This window comes from Molothrus ater, chromosome 5 (genome assembly GCF_012460135.2).
Source record: "Molothrus ater isolate BHLD 08-10-18 breed brown headed cowbird chromosome 5, BPBGC_Mater_1.1, whole genome shotgun sequence".
Classification (NCBI taxonomy): Eukaryota; Metazoa; Chordata; class Aves; order Passeriformes; family Icteridae; genus Molothrus; species Molothrus ater.
In genome coordinates, this window is record NC_050482.2 from 9,493,928 (window position 1) to 9,519,979 (window position 26,052).

Here is a 26,052-nt window from a genome sequence, read left to right on the forward strand (position 1 = left end):
CCATCCTTCTACCCACTATTTAAAACTGTAGAGGAAAAACTCTAACTCCTTGGGGCAGGACTGTGTACCTATTAAATTGAAAAGATGCTGAGGTATAGAGCTTGACTGCCTTGCCTGAGGGCACACATTTCTCTTGGGTTGAAATTGTGTGTACCTCTCCACCACTTGCTTTGCCACAAATCTTGTTGTGTAAGGGTGCAAGGGCTTGCAATCCTCACACAGCAATTTGTGAACTATAAAGAGAGGATTCACGCTGTGAGAACACAAACAGGGGGAAAAAAATCTATCTTCTGCATGTACCTGTATGTGAATCTTCCTTTTCTATTGTCAGTTTACTTTGAGTGCAGGCATCTTTCCCCATGCCCAGCAGCCATTTCCAGATTTCTTGCTGACAGCCAAAGCCTGAACACCGAGCAGCAGCTCCAGCTTCTGCCTCCCTGCCTTTGCCCCAGCCCTTCCCTCGGCAGGCAGGGAAGGAGCCTGAGGCACCCACGCAGCCCACCCTGCTTGAGAATCAGATTTCAGACAAAAAAAGCTTTGTCCTTGGGCACAAATATGAAAATCAGCTTGTTTGGGTATTTCTGACTCCTCTGGAGCTCCAGCCCTGGGTCACGTTGTGTTTGTGGAGAGCCAAGGAGTTGTGTAATGGCTGGGGTATGTGGGGCTGGAAATGCAAGTGAGTGCATGCAAGCTCAGGTTGCTGGGGGAATTGCCCTTATTTGTATGCATGTATTTGTTTGAATAGACCTGCTGCACCCCACATCTTATCTAAACACAAAACAAGGCCCGTAGCTTCTAGCAGCTCCCTTGTTCTCCCTCCTCCAACTCCCTTTCCCCTGCTGGAAAATTAAAACAGAACTTTAAACGTTGGAGAAATTGTTTTGGATTTGCCACTCTAACCTTTTTGGTATCATCTCAGGATAACCAAAGTGTACCTATTCAGTCTGTTAAGCCTCTCAGATGCCAGCTGAAGCCCAGGAAAAGTAAAAAATAGCACCATATAGCAGCTTGGAGGGGAGTTCTAGAGAGAGACAAGATTTAAGATATTGCACTAATATTTGCTTTACTCACTGAATATGGTTTTAGCTTTCATAGTGTGAGCTCACATTTGGATTTTTGTGTACTTTTTGAAAGTACATTTCATAATTAAAATAAAGTATTACATTTTCCAGAACAAGATCTTTCAAAGAAAAAAATTCCTTTTGGACTACTTCAGAATCAGAAATGCTTACATTTTGTAAAATTATGATGACAGAGAATGAGGCTTTGAGAAATGTCTTAATTGTATGTTTGTGGGGTGGCTTCGGTTTTCTATTTTCTTTTAGGAAGATGCAAATATTTCAATAAAAACTCTCAGTATCACAACCAAAGGGGAGTCTCCAGTAACCTTACCAGGCACCAGATGATGCTGCTTTCCAGCAGCTCTCAGGGGCCACAGGCAGAACACCTGTATGGCCTCAGCAGCACAGAAAGGTGCCAGCAATAGCAATCCCATCAGGTGGAGACAAACTCATCCCTGCTGAGGGCTGTGCTTGCAGGCAGAGCCTGCATTGCCTTCTCCACTGACAGCATCTCCAGTACTCATGCTGAGCTACTTCCAGACAGCTGGCACATCAGCATAAAATCCATTGCAACCTGCAATTGTGTGCAAGAATTGGAGCAAATAGCTGTGTGGGATTTAGCTGGTGCTCCCCAGGTTCAAGGGCTGCTGGCACAGCTTCCAGCTGATTCAAAGCAAGCCCAGGGATGTGTACATGACCTGCTCCTGGAGAACTAACAGGTACACATGACCTGCTCCCTGCTCCTGATTATACAGCAGCCTCCAGGAGTCCTTGGGCATTCTGAGGATTTACTTCTGTCCTTTCACCACAGCTGCATTTTTTTTTTTTCCTCTGTCCTAGTAGTTCACATATTTTATTCTTCTTGAACAGATCTGTCCTCTCCCATCCATGTATCCTACTATTACATTTATTAGCATTTCATTATATTATTGTTCTGGGTTCTTTTCAGTTTGCTGGCATACAGACATGTCTTATTTAATCTTTCTCTCCAGATATAATTATCTCTGGTTGACTACCAATTTTTTTTGAGTGCATTATTGTCAAATGCATATATTAGTTTTCATTTTCCTTTCTTTGTGATTCTTTTTCTGTAAAAAACAATGAGAAGTATAAAGACTTAACACGACTTTAATGCTTCATCCTATTAAAATAGTGCAATTGTTAATGTCTAAAATGCACCTTGCATAATCCTAAATGATTATATGCATGAGATCTTAATTACAGAGAACTTTATTCCTTAATTAATGTATTCCAGACATCTGTAGTTTTGATGTATAAAAACCTAGTTCTTGCCATGGGTATATTTTAAGTCACACATGCAAAAAAAGAGATGAAGTTTTCTGGTACTTGTTAGCAGTGTAAGAGGTAGCTGCTTGGCACTTTTAAATCTGATGCTGTTAATCATTACAATGCTTTGATCAGGCTTTTTTATTTTTTTAAATACTGGCCAATCCTACAGGCATCTATTCAGATAAACAATTTTACTGACATATATAGATGACCTCAGGTTCCAGAGTCAGAGACATTTAAAATGTAAACGGAAGAAGCTACTGTGTAAAAGCACATGAGGGGGAAAAAATGTAAAAAGCAGATCGTTTTTCTTTAAAGTGAGAAAGTGTATACAGTTAGACTCTTTTTACCCTGATCCACTTAGGAGCATGCTGTTTAACGACACTAAGTGATAATGTTCTTAAATGGTTAATGCAAGGGTTGATCCTCCTCTAAGACTGAGCTGGGAACAAAAGCTGAAATGACTTTTTGAAAGGGAGGGACAGGAGGAATTCTGACCCTTCTCCTGGCGTTTTACAACGTGAAACCACAAAGCAATTGAGGAATCAGTGCACGGCACGTGGATTAAAACGCTTCCTAGAAGCAGCTAGGACTGTGCATTGCCTAAACCCTCCCTGAACTTTCCCAGTGAATACAGCAGCCTGACAGCCCGGCTTCCTGCTGGGTGGATCCTGCAACTCCAGGAGGGAATGGCACTTCTTGTTTTTAATTAGCAAAGGTGAAAGGTGAATTAAAACTAGCTGTTTGGCAAGTCAGAGCAAGGGGCTGAGTTCTGAGGAGCACCAAGGAGGAGGGTGCTTTCTCCTTTTTTTCCGTGGTTTTTTTTTTTTTTTTTCCTCCTCTCCCTCCCTCCTTCTCTGAATGAATTGCCTTGCAGGAGGGACTGAAAATACAGCTTCTTCCTGAATCCACTGGCAGAGTTACTAAAGACAGCTCAAGACACAACACTGCAGAGTAACGCCTCGGAATGTCCTTGCACTTCATAAACAATTGTCCTAGGGAGGGAATATTTTTACATGACATTTGCACAGCTTGACAAATGGCTAGCTGAGGCTGTGTGCTGCTCTGATGAACGTTGAATTTCCCACAGAGACACCCCACAAACTGACCAAAGAGAGAGAGAGAGAGATCAAACTGCACTGGCAAAGTGGAAGTTGGAGCCTTAAAAACACCCCAGCAAAACAACAAACAAGCAGCAGCAGTTCAGTGAAGAGAACAAGAAATTAATCTTGGGCAGGATGGCATCTGCTCAGGACCTTCTGATGCTGGCGCTGTATGGCTTGTTACTCGCGCTACCGGCTGGATGTCACACAGCAGATACCAGGCAGCCGAGGTTACGTCTGTCACACAAAGGTAGGTCAGTGTGTCAGGCTTTTAAAGACTTGGTACTCTGCAAGTTCATTGCCTTCACTGAATGCATTGCATCGGGATTAAATTATGGTCTTTTGATAGAGTAAAGTGTTCCCGTTCAGAAGTCATGTGAATTGTTTCCTTGTGCTAAGCTTCACCCTAGATTAAGTTTACTGAATTCTGGAAGACTTAAGGCACTTGCAGTGATGATTTTAGACTACTGAAATGTTCTTCTACCTGAAAGTGTGTTAGATTTGCATGTCATTCTCTCTTACTCTCCATGCTGTAAGAAGGCTGTCAGGTCTCTTATTAAGAGGGAAAGAAATGGAGAAGATAACCTGAAATTATTGCTGAATAAATGTGCATCATGTAACCCTTGAACAATTAAATGTCTGTTTTGCTTTTAGAATTCTATCTGTCTACAAATATAGCTAAGGCAAAAGGACTGAATTCCTGTGCAACCATATGATTCATTTTCTAAACTAGCAAGTGTCATCACACTATAATTAAAATGAGTACCTGCCAATGTAAGTCTGCTTGCTGTTTAACTGAGTTACCCAAAGGAAAAATGTTATTTTTTTCTGACATATTTATATAGAATACTTAGAACTTTTATTTTTGCTTAAAATTATTTACGTCTCAGTTACCTGGAGGCTGAACCATTCTTCCTTAGCTCCTTCAGTGTCTCTGTTCTGGATTGCATGTGATTTAAACTCTTCCCTATGATTTGGGTTTAATCCTGTATATATATAAAAAATACCTGTGTGTGCATAGCCATGGCATTTCAGTTCTCTGCAGCAGGACATAGATTTGTAGATTATATACTTAGACAGGTATGAGAGATGGTCATTGCAATAGGAGAAAGAAATGTAATTGTCCAAGATAAAGTGATGATTGGCCAATCAGTAATGTTTGGATATTACCTCTTAGGCACAGATGAAAACAAAATGCTTTTTTGCTGACATAGGTGGGAATGAGCAAATTCCAATTTACTCAAGAACATTTCAATGGTTATGCAAGTGATAACTAAGCTGCATCAGTGTGAAGTACATTAGAATACCTATTTTAGGAATGGCTAAGTTTTAAGAATTAGCAGCATCTAGAGATCCATGTGTATACAGCTTTACTCCTAACAAGGTTTAATTGTGTTTTATATAGCAAGCTAAATTACCAATTATAAGGAAGGGAGAAGCTGAATAGGATAATTGGTCTGAAAGTCTTGCTAGAAAGCTATAAGAAATGGGGCTTGCTTTTATAGGGCCATGAAATGTTTTACAGAAAGAAGTATTTTTCATGGAAAGCTGTCTTGTAAGTAAACAATTAATTGCTCTGAATGAAATAAATTATATGACCCCTTTTAGCATATAAACCACTTTTCTTTTAACCTATAGTTCAGAGTACAGTAGGAATGAGTGCCAAATGCTGATTGTATAATCCTTTCACATCTCTTACTGTTGAAAATGTGCATTTGAATATTGATTTATTTCTAGATGTAACTGCTAGGGCTCTAATTGTTACTGACATTTGTTTGCTTCTGATGGGGTAAGGGGGATGAGAAAAGCACAGTAAATGAGACAAATAGACCAAGTGTTAGGTTGGTTAAGTACTTTGGCTTAGCTGGACATTTTGGCAAGCTCCCCACTATGGTGCTGTGACTATTAACTGCTTCTCTGCTCACTTGTAGTAGTAATTGCTTTCCAATGGTTGGAACTAGTGCACATTTCACTGCATCCTACTTCTCTTTTCAGCAGTGAGCCAGTAATTTGGCCATAACACATCATAACTCTGATATGTTCAAAGAGATCTTAAAACATCCATTTCTCAAAGAGGGCCAAACCTTTCCTGCCTGATGGCAGTTCCCTCAGATCCAACAACACAGAAAGATCCGTCCTCATAAATTCCCTACCATGGTCACACACATCACCATGTTATATTTCACCTTGTACAACACCCTATCACAGTTTTTACCCTTAGGAAATGAGACTGATTTTACAAGCAGCATTGCAGCCAGGGAGTGCCTGACCCCATATCCCCAGGCAAGGGTTGGAAATGGCATACCTGCCTGCCACCCTGGGAACAGCTACTGCAGCCCTCCCAGCCAGAAGAATGTAGCGACCAAGCACGAAGACAATGAGCAAATGTCACTGCTGTCCTCACTAATCAAACAGGAGCAGCAGGAGGGACCCTCATCTGAATTGCATTTGCTCCAGAGAAAGGCTGCTGAGGGTACCAGAGAGCTTGGGGAAGTTAAAAAGATGTGGTTGTGCACCCTCTGTATGAAGGTGCTCCAGCCTGTCCTGTGAGTTGCTGTTGTGGCACAGAGGATGAAGCCCCATATGTGCAAATTTTCAGTGTGGAGTAGCTGCAGCCTCAAATAAAAATTCACTGCAAAGAGCCTGCAGCATGGAAGTCAGCAGGCCTGCTGGCTGCCTCCCTTTGGAACTGCAGATGTTGGTGGCTAATTGGGATTCAGGCCCTTGCAAGATAGGTCAGTGCTGAGTGGCATGTTAAGAGTTTCTATGATGAGTATGATGAGGTTATGGACAGCAGATTATTTTGGGCTTTGTTTTTTGGTTTTTTTTGGTTTTTCTTTTTTTGGTTTGTTTTTTTTTTTTTTGGTTGTTGTTATGGAAGAATATTTAAAACCAGTCCATTTTAAAGTCTTGTCTCCTTTCAGTCAAGAGAACACTTGCACGAATTAGTGTCCTTTGATTTTTACCAGTTCACAAATTATCCCTTTTAAAGTGGTGCTCAGTGAAAGTGAGTTACTGGTCTGAGAGTGAAGGGGAACCTTTTGCTCTCCCAGCAAACCAGACCTTCACCTGCAGTGCACACGTCTCCAAACCCACAGCAACAAGACCAGGTCCTAACCCTTGCAGAGGGGTCACCTGATGGATAGGAATACCACAATCCCCCTGCCGATTAAGGGATATATTGTGCAACCCCTGTTTGACTCCTTGGCCATTTACTCTGCTTCAGTGGGAGTTAATGAAAGTCCTGCATTCATGAACTACTGTTAAACCTGTCAAGTCAATGCAAACTGTAATGGTGATTTTTGCTAAGGCAGGTGATGGTCTTAATTCACAGTAAACTCAAATCTGAGTTTTGCCATTTCTTTATCAGACGTGACTTGATCCTATAACCACCTAGCAGTCATTTTATGGTTCTAACTTCATTTGTATTAAGTTAAGTTTATATCCAGAACTTGAAGGTGTTTTCCTCAAACCATCATCTTGTGTGCATTAGGAAGTTTATATTGCAATCAGTACCACTTGTGGTATTAGTGTTATGATTGCACTAAAGATCAGTGTTTGAAGATGACCAACCAAGATCTGTGTACTCCAATAGCTTCATTTTGATTTGTAGTGATAAACATGTGTTACAGCATGTCAGTATTACAGAGAAATAGATTTCTGCATTATTAAGTTGTAGGTTGACAACTTCATTTAAAAATCATTAGCTCATTTTACATACAGTACAGACTCTGGCTAATGAGGTGTTAATGGGAAGCCAAGCTTCAGCCCCTGTTCTTTATAGGCTGCTGGTTAAATTCTTTCCCAGTATCCCACAGTTTGAGTTCTTGCAATGGGAAATATATAATTAAGGTGAAATCAGCACACACTGTGTGTTAAAAAGAAACTATTTACATTACAGATTGAAATGGATTGGGTTTCCAGAGGACAGGAGGGATATATTTTTATAAGCCTAACAGAGCTACACTGGAAGCATGTGGGCCTGAAAGGCACATGAAGGACATAATTGTCCAATTCAAGCATTATGCATGGTTTTATTTGTATTTCTAATTGGTTTGGGATGGGGTTTTTTTCCTAATTCATAATTATGGTAAAGAACAAAGGTAATACAGTATGAAAATGAGATGTTGAGCCTTTAGAGTGGTCTGCGCAGTTCTCTTGCAGTGATGGGGTCTGGTGCAGTTACATGCAGCAATTGCACATCTTGAGGGATCTGTTTTCTGTTTTACCCACTACATTCTCCTGAGTGGCTTGAGGGGTTTTGGCATTACCTGACCTCAGGCTGTGCAGCTATGCACTGGACACTGCTCTTGTCTGGAAAAAGTGTGATTAAGAAGCAGCTGTGCCTGCCTTACCCATTGAAATATGTCTTTTTTACCTGTTGTTGAAACTGCTTGCAACTTTCTACAGTAGAATCAAGCTGCAGCAGGCAGAAGGAGCAGACTGAACTTAGAAGCAAATCATCTGGGTTAAAAAAATGTATTCTCCAAGCACAAATATTTCAAATAGTAACATACTGCTAAGGAAGGGAGAGATGAAATATTGCAGACAAAAACTGATACTCTCCATGTTCATAGTCAGATTTTAATATGTAAAATGTGTAATATAAAATGTTTAATGTAGAAGAATTTAGGTTTTTTTAAGGGCTGACTAGTCATCCTGGAGGGCTTCTGAGGTCTGTTACAGCAGAAAAAATGTTTCATTGCCATTTGCAGGAACTGCAGTTTCAGCACACCTACTTTAACTTCCCTGATATTTGCAATTTAGAATTTATTGTAATTGAGACTAAGAGTTTCACCATGTTTATCCATGATATCTTACTCTGTTCTCTAGCTAGAGGGCAGTAAAATTTACTCAGGGGCTAACAACTACACTGAGTAACAAAAATGTAGGGAATATTGAGACAGTCATTTCTGAATTCTAAAGTAGGCAAATATGTTTCATAAAAATATAGTATTTCAATTAGTAATCAATTAGTAATCATCATAAATCATGGCTAATTAATGACTAGCCACATAACCCAAAGCTGAATCATGACTGGTTCAATTTCATACATGAAAATGTTTTCTATTTCTAACAGCTTGCACTGGTTTTGAATGACTAGGAAAGAGCAGTTTTCCTACCAAAGCAAATTCAAATTCAATAAAGATGTTAATTCATGCTTGATATAAATCACCTTGACTTTTGTACCAAGATAAGGAACTGACTTGTGGTCTTTGTTTATGTATAGTCCAGAGAGGTCTAGGTACAAAAAAAAAGTAGAGGATATCATATATGTATTCACACATACACATAGATACATATAAATACATATGTACATGTAAAATATGTGTGTGTGTGTATATAACAGATTGAAGTTTTTGTATTTCTTACATTGAATTAAAGAGCAGCAAAATTCCAAGGTTTTAGAACCTAATGGTTTTTATTATGGCTCCACACATAAATGTGCTTGGGTATAAGGGCTGATAACCAGAATTACAAGTGTTTGGAAAAAACAACTGACAAGTAATATTTTATAATTCTTGAGGCCACAGAGAACTCAATGTCAGCTTAGAAATATCTTAGGCAAAGATGCACAAGCATCTCTAGGCCACTTATGAGGCAGACAGGAGAGCTTTTGCACCTCCTCCCACCGGATAGGCAACTGATTGTCTACCAACATTTAGGACAAGATTTAGGTTTATTATCTATCCATATCACAAGGGGTGACTGCTAGGAAGTTCTGGAGTGGCTACAAGTAATCTTAGAGTGCCTTGCTCACTGAGACAGGAATTTTTTGGCAGAGAATTTATGCTAGTTCCTTTCATAACTGCATTTTGTTGACAAAGGCTGCTGTAAGCATTGCTGTAGCAGAGCTCTGAGGCGATGAGTGCCACGCCAGGGATGCAAGGAGCAGACGGTTTGCAGCCTAACATCTATCACTTTCCTGTTCCTGCTTTAAAGAACTATCTGAAGGTGCAAGATCAGAATATCCTGCATGTTGCTGCTTCTCTGCAGCTAACTCCGTGCTTTCAAAGTGATAACACCATCTGCTATTTTAAACTCTTCATCAGATATCGTACTCATCATTATTTCACTGAAAGCAGGCGTTATATTTTGCTTAAATGAAAAGAGGATTAATGCTATTTACATGATTTACAGGATGGTGTGCAAGGGTGAGCATCTGTGTTAGGCCTTTTGAGAAACTTTTGATCAATAAGTATGCTAAAAGTGTACAGTGGAAATTTATATATTATTAAAACTCCTGCCTTGGTTTTCTTCTTATAGCCAGGCAAATGTGATGAAGTTATAGCATGCAGACAGTGTAATTACAAAAATCATCATTTCTTGAAGAAATTCATAGCCTGTAGGAATAAAGATTCCCTTTGTTTTACAGGGAAAAAAGCCCTCTTGAGTATACTATTTAAAATGTTTTGTGTTGGTTAGTTAATGTTTGGCATTTATTTAAATCAGTTAAGGATTCAGAATTAAACATGAAAGAGCGTGTTGAAAAAGAATGAAAATATTGCATTATAAAAATATGCAATACTTTAGCCATAACTTCAAGCTCCTCTTAAGAAAGGACTTAAATAATTTTGAAGAAACAGTATTTGAGAAGTTTAAAAATAAACTCCATCTTTAAATTGGTGAAAAATTTGAATTGTCATCACCAAGATTCAGTTTGAGGAACTGACTCTACTGAGCCTACTGTATATATTAAAACAAAGGAAACCATCATGTTTCTCTCAGAGCACAATTTTAAAACCAATGTATTTATCTCACATTGACAAATTCCATTTTTGCCTTGGTCTTGGTTCTTCTGATCACCCTCAAGGCTACAAATTCTTATTTTGGAAGAGAGATTTCTCCTTGTTAACGACTTCAATTGAAAGCTGACTTCAATGTGCTTTTCCTCTAAGCATTTTCTTAGTTTAAGCTATAAATTGAAATGCTTTCACTCATGCTGCATCCCTTTGGCAAACTATTTTATAGCAGTCTAAAGACTATTTTTTTCCCCTTTCAAAACAATGTAAAGCAGGACTGTACCATTATGTATTCAGTTTTTTCTTACCCTGCGATGATTTTCATACTTATAAAAATCACTCAAGCAAAAGTATTTTAAGATAAATTTTGTTTGGTGGTTTTTTTTCATTTTTTAAGATGCAATGTTACAAACAGAAGGAGTGGTTTCTCTGATTTGTCTCAGGGGTTCTTTGTGGCATTTTGATGCTAGACCTCTTCAAGGGGTTTGTAAACTGCAGCCCATTACAATCAAGCATCCAAATGCACTGTTTAGCTGCGCTGCTCTTGGTGAATGTATAATCTTAGTGATGAATCTTTGTTCCTCTTCTAGTCTACTCATTCTTATTTTACCTGAAATTTAGAGGACCTCCAGAATGAAATGGCATGCCAAAGGTTCCTTTTACAGTTTCTGTGCAAGTATGTACAGGAGGTCTGCAACCACAAAGTTGTCAAAGGGATGCCTGCCAAACATCTTGGCCCTGGCATGACACCCAGCCTGTGTGTGCAGCCAATAGCTGCAAAACTTGATTCACTCATGTAGCTGCAAAATAATTTCTGATGAAATAAAAGTTGAATCTCATCTTTAAATTACTTTTTATTAGTCTCAGGTGAAAGCAGAGAATTGGCAGTTGTTTATGTCATGTCTTTCTACCCTGTCTCGCTGGAGTATACCTGGTATGCTTTATTGCCTCTTCTGTCAATCAGAATCTGCTCAACTCTCATTAAAAGTCAACAAGAGTCCTCCAGTTACATGTAATGATCTGAGATTTGTTGCTGAATGCAGTGTTGTGTTTCAGACTGAAACTTCATTTGCCCTGTGGAAGTGCCAACCTTTTCCCTCGTAAACTCCAGAAGAACAGAACCAATTCTGTGTACCAGGAAGCAGCAGTAATCCATCATGTTGTCTTTGCTTTTCCATGGGGAAACACAGTGCCATAGCACCCTCTGTAACTCACCTGCCTGCAACTGATTGCTTCTTGGTACTTAGACCTCCAGTATCAAGGAAAGGATTAAAAACTGGTTTTGTCAACTTCTGCACATTACAAAGTCAATGTAAAAGAAACCTTCTAATGGTCAAATGGCAACGCCTACTTTGACATATACATGTAACATTCAAAAATTATATTACCATTCTTGGTTGAATTTTCATATCGGAAGTTCCTAATTGTGAAGGAAAGTTTCTAGTCAAGGAAGATTATATGAGAAGCATGAGACTTGTCTGCTTTGTGGGATCTATTGCAATATAGTTCAAAAGATCTTTATGAATATTTAACATGAAAAAATAGAAAAAAATTAAAGGCCAAAAATTTCATTAATGAAAAATAAAAAACCCACCAACATAAACTCAACCAAAAAATGTCTAGTAGCCAAAAATGGGAGAAAGACAAAAATATCACTGTCAGCTTCTCCTATCCCTTTGGCCTGAGCAAAAGATGTTAATTATTTATAAGAATTTGATGACAGGCAATATACAGTACTCTTCAGACTGTGATTTGGCAGGAATAGATATGAAAAATGTTGTTTATGGTCCTTGTGAAATCATGTTGCTAGCATTTTTACTACATCTGTAATGAAGAATTTCAGGTTTTAGGAGATTTGCTTCTTGAGCATTTGCAGTTTATCTTCTCTATTTTTTTAAATCCCCAAAAATATATTTATATGCAAACATAAATTCTCAACCCGTGATGGACTCCTCTATCATGATGATGGGTCTTTTTTTTCCCCCACCCCAAAAATAATTCTCTAAACCAAGGGACCAGTGCTTGGAAGATAGGCATTCAGTGAAAGAAGATTTAACTCCTCTTCACATCCTTAATGTGTCTGTTCTCTACTTCTGTGTTTATTTTCATCTAAAGGATTCCTGACTTCATACTGTGAAGCAATTGAAGCTTCTGTGGGGAGTCAGACAATGGGGTTTTTACTGTTGCTAAGTTTGCTTTATAAGCTCTTTCTTACAACACATTTGTTTAATAGGCCTAGTAAAGTGGTGAATGCAGCTGTAAATATATCTTTTATTTGTGGATGTGCAATAAACATCACAAGGATTTTGGTCTTTTCTTATTCTGATCTTCCTGACACTGGTGAAAGGAAATAGTAGAAAATGAATGAAAAGTGCCTTAAACTGATTGCAGAAAACAACAGACCCCACATACCTAAGGGTTAGTACCTTGTTTCTCTTTTAACAGATGGTTTCTCCCAGCAGTGTTACTAAAACTTAATAATAGCAAAATAATAGGTTTCTTGATGTGAGGGAACTATTCCAGATAGCACTATTCACTGGGGTCATCGCTGAAGGTCATTTTTCATCCAGAAAGCTAAAGGTTAGCAAGTGTTGCTCAATTCCATGAGCTCCTGCAACTCTTTATTTATGATTAAGCTAAGTGCTCTCCTGTGGGTGTGTGGTAAAAGCCAAGAGTAAAGGTAAATAAACCCATTCCTTTATATATTAAATATTTCATCCTAGTTGATTGAGAATGGTATGATGCAAAGCTTGAAAGTATGTGCTGTCTGGGAGCCCAGAAAGACATAAACTGTCTTGGAGATCTTGTTCTTATTAGTGTTGTTGCTGAGAAAATGTCTTGTCTTTACATGCCCTGTGTTTACATGCAGTAAGTTATTCTCTCTTCTCTGCTTATCTTAGGCATGGCCATGTCCTCCTGCATATTTTCAGGTTACACAAGCATCTGGGATAGCAGTCATTTCTAAACACACTACTGAGAAGGTGTTAAAGTATTCAGCAGGTTCAGCACTTATTATAGCTCATAAGCAGCCTGTAAACAGTCCCAAGCACTTCACTGATTCCATAGTATTCCTTGTTGAATGACTGCAGCTTCTGTGGTTTAACACTCAAGCTCTGCAGTGGGCTATTTCATTTCTAGAAGAATTGAGTTTTTGTAAATAAAATGCTTCACATTTAGAAGTCAGTAAAGAAGTGTTTCTCCAACAATGGCTCTGAATGCAGTATACTGTCTTTAAATTGTGCTGCTATATATGAAACCTTTATTACAAAACCAGAATAATTAATACAAAAATTGAACCGAGACCTTATTTCACTAATTACAATAGCAAACCTCCAGAAAGCTTTTGTGACTACAAAGTTGACAGGATATTCCTGTCTCCTGACCTTACTCTCTGAAAGAGTGATTCATTTGGTCATTGTATTTCACCTGGAGTTGTATTTCTGTCTCTCTTGAGTTTTGAGGGAAAATAGTGATCAGCTTAAAACAGAGTCCTTACATTTCAATAAAAGTAAGTAAGATGAATTTGGAAAGAATGTCTGATGACAGGTCTAGCATGTTACCCTTTGTCTGAGAATGACTTACTGCAGAGTTTACAAGCTGCAGTATTATTGCCTTGATAAACTATAAGTAAAGATATTATTCTTAAGTAGTGTGACTTTGATCTAATAATGGTCTGGAAGAAGAGGATGGATGTGTAGTCATTTGAGCAGTGACCTGAGCAGTGTAAGTTGCTTCCAGAGCTGCTGGACACAATTGTCTCTGGACCACAGTAATGACTGATGTGCTCTGCACCTGCTTCCATGCAAAATATGCTGATTTAGATTAAGCATGGCATGCTTAGGTTAAGCAGCTTTCAGAACAGTTTAAACCAAATTGATGTACTTTTGTATGAAATAGGTGAGCCACTCACAGCTGTCTGCCATAGCTCAGCTACTCCTTAGCAAAGAAGCAGTAAAAAACTGCTGGAGGTTAGATACAAGCTAAGTTATTTCCACTGCACACAAAGTGGCATTAAAGACTGTATCCTGAAGCTTTGGTTCTATAAGTATTTGATCTTATGTGTGTACTTTTAATTATACAAATTGTTTCTTTGATTGAAAGTTAAGTTGGGGTGTGTTTGCAAGATCAAAATCTGCGGCATGGATTCTTTGAGGCCATCCCTGTAGTGTGATCCATTAAGATCAACGACAAAAGTTGTTCTATTTTGCCCATACCTCACGCATTACAAAGCAACTTTAAACTTTGAAAATTCTGATTTATGTGTACAGTTTAACTTTCTATTTTTTTCTTAAGTTGAACACTTATGGAAAATCTTGAGAATTGTAACTTACAGTCCTCCCTTGTCATAAGGAAAATGGTATTTCCAGAAGATGCTTCTTTGAGGCTTTTATGGAGCACTGTAATATGTGTGGGTACATGTTATTTAGAATTGTGGAATAAATTTTACAAGTGCTGTATGTGGTCTCTGTAATTTTCTGACATGGAACAACCCTTACTTTCTTAGAAAATGTAACAAGTTACTTCATAATATCAGGCTAATAGTTTTCTTTTTCTTTTTTTGTGGTTTCACATTTACTGCTTTAATGTATAATAGTACTAAAATCCTTGAGCTGTAAAATTAGATGTCTGGGCTGTTGAAAACTTGTACTTCTAATTTAAGAGTAAAACAAAGCAAAGAAATTGCAGCATGGAGATTTGAAAATAAGAATAACTAGTGTTTGTGCATTCTTGTGAAACAGTTCCTGAAGTGTGCTGTGAATTTGATAGCAGCATAGAAATGCCTTACCTCGAGATTGTTGAAAGGTAACAGAGATATTGACATTTCCTGATATCTGATACCAGTTCCTGGGAGTGTTGCATGACCCATGAGGAAAATCTGAGAGTTAAACTTGTCATGTCTTAGCATGTTTTAGATTTTAAATGGTGTATACTATAAATTAACATGCAGAAAGTAGGTTTCTAACCTATGATGAAAAGGTCCTCCAGAGATTTCTGAATTAGTCATACATTATATGCAGGACTGCAGCCTGGCTTCAGCCTTGTTGGAGTGGTTTGGCCTCTGCATTCAGCTGTTCACAACATGGTGATAAGTTTCTACAGGTGTTGATTTCTGTGTGAATTTTGTCTCAGTGGTTTTGTTTTGTTGTAAGTGTTTGGTCCTTCAGTCTTCAAGGTCTGCTCTTGCCAGGCATTTTAATTTTGATGGCAGAGGTTAGCTGCTACAGCATCCACCTGAGCACCATAATTGTGGCTGCAAACACATCACAGTAGCTCAGGGAGAGAGCACGTTTCTGTTGGCATCTCGAGTCCTGCAGCTGGTTTCACAGGAATTGTAACAGTGCTGATACTGCTTACTCACTACAGAGTTGTTTACAGACTTTTGAAAATGTGTTTGAGAGCACTTTAGTGTGAAGGTAGATCCTGAGAGCAGGTTCCATAATTGCATTTTAAAGTTGTGCTGATCTTAATGCTGTTTATTGGACAAGACTTGCTTTTAACCCATCAGTTCCTAACCTAAACAGATACTGATTTTCAATCCTTAAAAAGACCTCCCACCTGCTGAAAATATAGAAGATGAACCTACATAAAGACCTCACAACTGATGGCTGGTGTCTGTCTTGGATGGTGAAATCCAGAGATCCGATATGATGCTTACAGAAGTTATAGTACCTATGAAACTTGTCTTTAAACCAAATATTTTTATAATTAAGCTCTTTATTTTTTGGAAAGTCAAGGCCTTTTATTTCACTGAGAGGTTTTTTGGTTGGGTTTATTCGATCACCAATAATGTGTGATCACCAATTAGATTTAAGAAATATGGATTCATTTGAATTTTCATGGAAAACTTTCAGCAAGCTCCTGTGATACATTTAAGTCTTGCTAAACCTCATAATTTGCTTCCCAGTAGAATTATACAACCTACATGGAGACTAAAACTTCCTTCTAACTACCTATTGTTTTATCTCATGAGACTGAAATACCTTGGAGCAGTGTGGCACTGGCAATAAGGCATATGAGCAAAGACATGCCTCAGTAGCAGGCTATCATTAAAGAAGATAAACTTGGAAAATGAAGGACGTATTCTATACTCCATATCCTTATGTCACATTTGCCTTGGGTTTTTTTTTCTTTTCTTTCCTCTACTGAAGTACTCTGAGACATTATTTTCTTTATTATTAGCTTTTAAAATATCTTCACTTCTTATTAAATCACTTAATTCTTCCAAAGTCATACTCACTTTTCCTCATCCCTAGTGTTTTCCTATTGCAGGTATAAGGGTATCCCAAGTACTGAGGTCTCCCTTATAGCAACTATATCCCTCTCATGGAACCTTCTGCAGTATTTCTTCAACTCTTTTTATTTATTAAACACTTATTTGGCTCTCTAGGTGGGCCAAAAACAGCAGAGGTATGATTGTTTCTGCATGGACTTCTTGACCAGTTAGTTTGCATGTGCTAATTGACAGTTAATTGTCTTGCTCATTGTATTACTTATCTAATGATTTTGTTCTCCCTCTTTTCCCACAAAATTTAAAATTGGTCAGTGGGATCTCATGCGTCATAGGGAACAAGAATTGTGTCACCAATTGGCAGAGTGCTCCAGGGCACCTGATTTTCTAAGGACATTAGATCATAAGGCAATGAAATAATTTTTACTGTGATAAATGATTCCTCTCTTTTGGTCCTTCCAAACTAATAATTCTGTAGAGAAGTCAGATAACTACTGACATTTCAATGGCAACATAATTATCTTTTCCAATAGTTCCTGTAGAAATTTCAGTCTCCTGTGTTACAGGTAGCTGTTCATGTGAAATCTACATGATATCTAATAATGATTTACCCTGAAGGTATTTTCTTATTTAATGAATTTAAGGCACTAAATCTGTATTCTTAAGGATTAGGAGAATTAAAATTAATAAAAACATGGGGATTTGTTTTGAAGTTTTTTGGCAGTGAATTGAAGACAGTGAAATAATTGAGTACTTGGAAGCTATTTTCTGTTCTACTCCTTGCTTTCAAATGGGTTAGAATTATTATCCTAGCCCTTTCCTCTAGGATTTTGATATGCTTTTATTCCCAGGGGAGTCCTGGGGATGTACATACATACATGTAGAGATTTCTGGAGCACGAATATTAAAGCCAGGAACCAAGGAATGATGGAGGTGTCCCAGATCAATATAATGCTAAAGGAAAAGAACATTTGGAAAACAAATACCACATAAATTCTAAATGACTGAAAGATGAAGGTCCTCACAAGATAATTTGCATTGGATGTTTGGAGAAGACCATATAACCGAGGTAGTGAGATGGGGCTTCATCTACCCTAAATCACACCCACTATATCAGTACTGGCAATCTTTTCCCAAAAGACTTCCTAACATGAAAATTTCAAGAAAAGAGGGATCAGGCTGGCAGTTGAAAAGTGCATTAGACAAGCAGGCTAAAAAACTAATCTATGAGTATCTGAGCACATTCTGCTTTAGGAGTAATAAAAAAAAGCATTCTGTATTTACCTTGTATTATCTTAAATGGTGTCATTCTCAGCTCAGACTGATAAACTAGTAATAAATTGTTATATGATTTCCTAACAAGCAAGTTTTTTTATCTGTAAACTCCAAATTTTTTAAGTGAAGCATTTTATTTAAAGTGCTTTGAGATACTAAGTTAGATAAATTAACCTTTTTCCTTGTATTGATTGTGCTGTAAATGCATTCCAAAAATTCTAGTGTGCTGATGAAGCCAAATTTTTCCTTAAGCTGCTGCCATTTGTTCTTTTGTAATGTTTATCTAGATGCTGTTAATTAACTTCAATTTTGTGGATAGTTTAGGAATGTTAAAACAAGCCTTGTCCTATCTCAGTTGTCAGAAACAGTAGCAATGCTTTAAAAAGTAAATGGCTGTTGTCTTTCAATTTTAGACTCCACAATAATGCTTAGTTTTGTTCACAGATAAGTATTTAATTCAGAAATATGAACTGATTTAGTGATGACTGCCATTTTAATAAATTGAGATGCAACATTTTTCTTTGAAGTCCAAGGTTTTGAAATTAGAGGTTCTTAAGAATAAGTCATAGTTTTTGAAAATTGTAGTGCTCAGCATTGCATAAAATTCTTTGAAACAATATCTTTTCAATGTTTCAAATATTGAAAAAAATGGACAGTAAATTGAAAGAGCTTTGCCCTTATTTCTGGAAATATTACATGCTTTTCTGGAAAATCTCATCTGCCATTATAAGAGATCCCATGCTGGCAAAATTCCTTTTTTTTTGGATGAATATGAATAAGTACTAAAAACTTAACACATTTTCAGTGACTTTCAATGATGCTTTTTCTCTAGGACAGAGATTTATCATCATTACTTGAAACAAGTATGTCTTAAGAAAAGGGTATTTCATTAAATTATTGTGACGAAGAACAAAGCCAATGTTCAGTTGCTCATTTCTTCTAAAGTAGCATTGGTCACATGGATCCTTCTGTAGACAACTTCCCTGGTTTGGGGTTTTTTACAGATTCTTCAGATTTGATGTCAACTTTGCAATTCACATATGCAGAGAAGAGTTTCCCGTGGTTTAACAAATCATATGGCATCCAAGTGCACATTTCCAGCTTGCTGAAAATATAAATTAAACTAACTTCACAGAATTGTTGTTAATTCGGGGCTAAAATTACTTGATTCAGAGGCATTCATGCTAACTTTTTACCTCATCATAATTTGGTCAAGTATCAAGTCCTCCTCAGTTCACGTTCACAGCTGATTCTCTTCTGTTGGCCTCAATGGGCTGTTTTGTTTCTTTTGAAAAGGTTTCTGCCTAATGCAAAAAAAAGAGTCCAAGACTCTTTTTGCTTTGCTAGTGGAGTTTTTCAAATTAATTTTCCTGATTCTTAAAGGTCCAGAAATAGTTATGATTAGTATCATGTGTTTATGCAGCTTCCAGCTAGTAATACAAGGATTTAAGTTAACTTTATATTATATGGGTCCAGTTATTTTCAGTATAAGTTTCATTTTTGTTTTGGTTTTAACTGTCTTCTGAAATGTCATATCTTAGGTTATTTTTTTTTAATGTTATTTTATATTATTGCTGCTCTAAGAGAACTAAATTTAATTCTGGTTTGATCACAGTTACTGAATATCTCAAGTATAATGTTTTTTTCTATTTTTGATTAAACCTTCTTTTTATATGTTCCAAAACAAGCCATTCCAACAAGGAATCATTTAACATACAAAATAGAATTTCTTTAGATGTTTTCTTTATTATGCCAGATAATTAACAAAAGAGATGTTCAAGATATATTTTAATGTAATATTACTCTTTTCTGTATCATCACTAATCTTGGCCAAGACCATGCCTTTAGCATTCTCTCCAGTAGAATACCTTTAGTAGTACCATATCTTTATGGCTCTCTCTGTGTACTCTACATTAATTTAAGAAATAAATGCACTTCTCATATTTAAGAATACACATGCTTTTTTTTCAACAGTTGCATTAGATATAGGTTCTTGTTTGCATACCCTGGAAGTGTTTCCACCCATTCTTCTGTGGTGTGTATGCCTCTTTCTCAATTTTGGGAGCTCTGGATGAAGAAATGCTTAAAGATTTTTTGCAAAAACAAGGAGTTTGTGTATTGTCTGGGTTTGTTTTTTTTTTTTTAAAGTTGAAAAAGCTGCTGAAAATACAGAAAGCAACAGTTAAATTTTCAGTTCAAGGTATAGGATTTAGTTGTGCCAGGGGAGGTTTATGTTGGCTATTAGGAAAAGGTTCTACATGGAAAGGGTTGTCAAGCATTGAATTAGGCTGCCTAGAGAAGTGTATAGATGGAGTGCTTGGATTTAGGGGTGGGTTGGCAGTGCTGGGTTTGTGGTTGGACTCAAGGATCTCAGGGGCCTTTTCCAACCTAAATGGATCTATGATTCTGTGTTTTGTGATGTTTGAAAAGACACAGGTTCACCGTTTCTTTCAACTCTGTCAACCTGGTCCTAACCCCATTCAGGAAAGAATGTATTTTCTGTAGGAGAGGATGGATGGTTTTTGTCTCTTGATAGACAACTTGGATGCAGGGTTGTTTATTTGTTTGTTTGTTTGTTTTTAAGTTTGTTTATTTCCCTTTTTCTAAGAAGTCCTGGAGAATAGCAGAAACTAGAGGCAGACTTCATGTTCTTCTTGGCATAAAATGGTCAGATACCTGTTTATTATATTCTTTTTCTATCCTTCTATTATATCCAAAAAAACATAATTCAACTGACATCCAGGTTCGGTATCAAAATCAACATTCCTTTATTTCCAGCTTTTCTCATGCTCCTTTCTGGTGCTTACCCTATAACTTTAATTTAACAAGGACTGGCACTGGGCTTTAACTGCCTTTCTTTGACACATTTTTATTTACAACATTTTCCGTGGTGCTCAGGTTATTGTAAGAAATTGGAAACTGTGTTGAGTTCTGTAACTTGTACTGATGTCTGGAATATCAATAACTCCTGGTAGTCCTCTTAAACCACACACTTGTTTTAAGGTTACTTTTAGTTTTGTGGAGCTGGATTTCAATAAGAATTGACAATGGCAATGAGAACAGAGATATCAAATTGTGATTCAACTGCTGAAGACATAAACAACTCTGACTGGTGTGCATTTCAGAGCAGCAGCAGTTGAAATGCTGTTAACCTAATTAGATAAGGAGAAACTTCTACAAATTTTCTGAAAAACTGTCTATTGTTTAAAGCATTTAATCTGAGAATACCACATGGTTTTTTTGGGAGTGGAACTGTACAACTTTTGGCTACCAAAGCTGTCAACCTTTTTCAGAGATGCACTTTACTTTTTTATTTGCTCCTTTAGACTTCCACTGCAACCTGGAAAAGGTCTAAGGAATTTTAGTAGCAATAAGTTTTGTGTTAACTCTGAGACATGGACAACCAATGAATGAATTCACAGCTGAAATTATTCAACTTTTGATCTAAGAGAAATGTCTCAATCTGCAATAAATTCTTGGGTAAATTGCATATGGCTAAGTTACTAGGCTGTATTTCTGATGTACTGTTTCAGCTATCCAGAGCTTAATAACAGATGAAACTTTCTTCTGTTCTTGGATAATCTGGAGAAAGAGGGATATAACTGTACAGAACAATAGATCATTCATGACTACTGAATAAGTGGTGTGTTTTTGTTTTCCCAAGCCGAGCATTTCTAAATTGAATATTCTTTTGTGTTTGTTGTCTGTGTTAAAAACATAGATTCCCTAAAAGATTTTTTAATGATGACTGATGCTATAAGAATATGTGGAATTTGTTCCGAGTTGTTAAAAATCAGTGCATAATGAATTCAGAAATATCTAATGAATAATGCATTGTATTCTATGTAATTTTAAGTTTAACTTGTCTCTCAGATGTTGATCAAATAGTTCTAGAAAAATATTCTATAGAAAAAGGGGAAGAGAAGAGAGAAGACAATTCTATAGAAAAAGGGGAAGACAAGACCTTCCTACTTAAATATAAATCCCATTATTGTATGCATAAAGGCCAATCTTTAACAAGGTTTGAGCTATATATCACATGAGGAAGCTCAAGTTGAGCATATCCTCAGAACATGTGTTTGGGACTTTTGTGAACAAACCCTCTGACGTTTTAGTGCTTCAGCTGGCTGAGTCTCGTGTGATCTTTTCCAAATTCTGAGGCAGCTTGTGGGTTTGGAAGCTGAATTAGTTTTGTTTTCACTGCATCCTCACTGCAAAATCAGGGCAGAACTAGTTCACATACCACAGCCCAAACTGGGCTTTTCACTTCATTTGCCGTTCTCCTGAACTTAGCCCAAGGTTTCTTGTGTGAATGAGAACCTAGGAGAAGCCCACATTAACATTAGTGAAGAACCAGAAGAAGCATGAGGTGTGATCCTTTCAAATGTTACCTTTTTCTTTCTGTTCACAATTAATTATCTTGGAGGTGTTAGAAATATGCTGTTGAATTTGTATTGTTTGGAACTTAAGTTGATTTTAGGCTCTGGTGGCTACTAATCATATTCCTGTAGAATATTCCATTTTAATTCATAAAATAGTATGATTAAGTATTTTTTTCCAGATTTATATGCATCCACACCCAGTTTTTGGTTGTTCATCATTCTTCAGTCCATTTGAACTGTTCCTGTAGTGATTTGCTCTTAGGACTATTGCTGGATTTATAGGAGAAAAGGAATATTCTGTGAGCACCCTCTGAAGAATTTCAGTAGGGCAGCATTAAAGGCAAAGGAGATAATTCCATCATGTTTCTTCTCCATCCCCCTAAAAAAATCTGCAAACCAGGGCAATCACCTCTAAAAAGCCACTGGAGTTGGCTTCAGAATGGGGCAGATTAATGTGCTGAAATTGGGTAAGGCTGTGACACACTTCCTCTGGCATGATTTTATAATATTCCTCATTAGGCCTGCCCTTAGTGCCATCACCCACATGCTACAACCAGAATGATGGTGGGCACGTTATTCACAGGTCGTTGTGAGAATCTGCAGTGTTCTTATTATTTACAGGTCAAGTCAACACAATAGAAAGAGAGCAGAAATTTAAAGCTTCATCTAAACTAATAATCTGCCTACTCTTGACCTGTGTATGCTGTGTTTTTAAATGCTATCCTATGTTGCAGTTACAGACATATATCCACTGAAGAAATGGGTGGTCTACCTATTCTTCCAGAGCTTCAATCAGGGGAACAGTTGGGTTATTTTCCTCATTAGGACATCCTTAATCTAACTGAAATGCTAATTGTCATGCTGTGAGATCACAATCCTACATCTGAGGGGGAGATGTAACAACTGAGCAGCCTGCAGAAAAGATCTTGTGTCTGAAAACTTGTTGCTTTTTCCAAATGTTTTGGCATTAGCAGTTGTAGCCTCTGTTTTCCTTACCTATATTTTGGGAAAATCACAGCCAGAGTCCATGAATAAAATGTGGGAAGTGACTGACTTATTTTAAAACCAGTTGTTAGCAAAGATTCACATAAGCCATACTCTGAAATGATAACTTTGTTGAAATGAAAACCAAAGCAAAGAACAGCAGTGTTGTAGGATATTAAATATTTAGATAGTTTATCTAAATATCTCTGCTATTTCCCTCATGCCTTGTTTTTATCCCTGTATTTATAACTAGGATCAGAAATGGAAATGTAACAATATTCTTAAGGAAGATACAGAATTACAAAAAAATCCCTCAGATATTATTTTTTTATATATTCATTCCATCTTAAAGAAGGGCAAGAACTCTGAATTTCTAACATTTCTAGTTCTGTACTTGCCAATACAGTTTGGGTAAGCAATTTTAGGACAAATTGACTGTTTGGAACTGCTGGAATGGAATTCAGTGCAGCCTTTCCACATCTATAGTTGGTGATCTCAGGCTGACTTACATAAGCACATTGAAAACAGATTTGAACTGAGGAATTATGTTGCATTAATTTGTATTGTTTACACCCATAACAACTTCAAATGCCAAGTTCTCACTTGGCATGATTAATAGAAGTTTTCAAAATTTCTTTTTTTCCTTTTTTAAGCTGCCTCACATTTGTAAAGGAGATATGGGCTTCTCTTTACTTGAATATCATCATATTGCATCCTGATTTGGAAGGGCCCCATAAGGATCATTAAATCCAGCTCCTGGCCCTGCACAGGACACTTCCAGAATCACACCCTGTGCCTGAGACCATTGTCCAAACACTTCTTGAACTCTGCCAGGCTTGGTGATGTGGCCATTTCTCTGGGAACTCTCTTCCAATATCCAGCCACCCACTGGGGGAAAAACATTTTTTTGGATATCCAACCTAAACCTCCCCTGACTCATTTCCATGCCATTTCCTTGGGTCCTGTCACTGGCACCAGAGAAGAGATCAGTGTCTGCCCCTACACTTCCCTTGTGAGGAAGCTGCAGGTCAGGGAGAAGTCTCCCTTTACTTTCCTGCAGGCTGAACAAGTGACTCCAGCCTCTCCTTGTGCAGCTTTCCCTCCAGACCCATCACCATCCTCATAGCCCTCCCTGTAATTGCTTTATATCCTCACCTTGTGGGGCCCAAAACTGCACAGAGAGTCGAGGTGAGGCTGCACTAATGCAGGGCAGAGAAGGACAATGCCCTCCCTCAGCCAGCTGTGTCTGATACATGGCTGCGTCCTCCTGGCTGCCAGGGCACTGCTGATCCATGTTCAACTTGCCATGTTCTAATTATTATTATTATTATTATTATTATTATTATTATTATTATTATTATTATTAGTGTTTAAAACAATATCAATAGCTGCAGCAATTTTTCAATCTGATCCCAGACAGATAGAAGGTAGATGAAAAAGATTGTGTGTGTTTATGTATCTGCATTTTTTCTCCTTGTGAATACATAGCCCAGCTGTGTGTTGAAAATAACAATGAACAGCAACAAAGTAGATTGCATGAATTTTTACATACAGTCTTGAAAAAGCTATATGCTTGCTCAAATGAATCTACCCATTTTGTTGTAAGTTAATACTTCTTCTTTTTCAAAGAAATAATAAGGATAAATATAGATATATTGTTGTAGAAGCCATTCTCACTATTCACATTATGGGAATGATCTTCATAGATAATGTCTATATATATATTGCACAGGTCCTGGGTTCCTTGTTATTTATTATTTGTCTCTGGCAAAGTTTTGGATTTAATGAATTATTTAATTGGCTTATGTTTTCTGTTATATATTGTATTTTTAAACTTTATTTTTGCTGCTTATAAAGCATGAAAGCTGTTTTCCTGTTCTTCTAAGTAAGTAGCTTTATAAATTGCTTACTGATTTTCGGACCATATTAAGAGATGTAAAACTCTGCTATAGGTAATACTTATATAGGTAAATACAGTATTTCAATGCCATATCTCAGTGTTAAAAAAGGTTTCCTTGTCATTTGAATACCTCTTGACGTTCTAAAGACAGTTTCCCTTATCCTGTGGGGCCGTCTGAAAAAGAGATGAACTGTTACAATATGGAAGTTGGCATTTCTTGGCTGGGTAACTTTTATACAGGCCATTAACTATTTTCTCCTCCCATCAGTAATTTCAGACTTTTAAAAGTTGCTGGAGGCCAGTCTGTGACTTAAGCAACAATTCTGTCTTCAAGACTTCAATTTTGAATAGCCTGCAGGACACTAAAATCTTGCACTCACTACATGTAATTGAGAATCAGTGATCCCTGGTGCTTCAGCTTACTAGAGAGTAGATCCATGGGGTATAGGCAGTTTCCTGGACAATTAATTAAGGAAAGGATAGAGTTTTCTACTTCACTATGGATCATTTAGACAGTTTATCATTCTTATAGATCTAAAAAACCACATCTGTCCACATCTTCTGGAACAATATTTTTTTTTCATCCTATATTTCAAAAACATATGCCTTTCACCAGCAGGAATTCTTGTTATTCAGCTGCAGTGGTCAGTAGCTGAACATATTCAGAGAGAACATAATGTTGACAGTTAAAAAAGGCTATTCAATTTACTTTTCTTCTACTCACCCTATTTAGTTTGTTATATATGAATTATTACATTAATTTGAATTCCTGCAGTCTCCAGCACAGCCAGAAGTAGGATCGTCAGAGCAGAAAACATCAAGATTTGGAGTTTGTGTTGATGACTGCAAAACCTGGTTTGCAGAAGCAGTTGTTTCAATAAGAGTATGTCTTGTCTCAACTTGTACACCTTGAAGTGATTGATTGTAAACAGATGTTTGGGCAAGTGAGAAATAGTAATAATGCCTGAGCAAATTTTGTCCACACCTGGCCATTTCTGTACTGTTTCTGAAGAGAAATCTGAAGAGTCTGAGGCAAATTGTATTAAATGTTGGTACAAACAGAGTTTCACAACTTCTGTGTGATA

At 37.3% G+C, this 26,052-nt stretch overlaps 1 protein-coding gene across 1 annotated transcript in view; it reads left to right on the forward strand.

The window, feature by feature from the left end:
* Window positions 1-3,007: 3,007 nt before the first annotated feature.
* The window catches only part of SEMA3E (semaphorin 3E), a 131,585-nt gene continuing 108,540 nt past the window's right edge, over window positions 3,008-26,052 (forward strand). Inside the window, exon 1 of the mRNA XM_036401257.2 lies at window positions 3,008-3,704. Coding sequence (XP_036257150.1) covers window positions 3,590-3,704 — 115 coding nt within the window. The 5' untranslated portion in view covers window positions 3,008-3,589. The remainder of the gene's footprint in view (window positions 3,705-26,052) is intronic.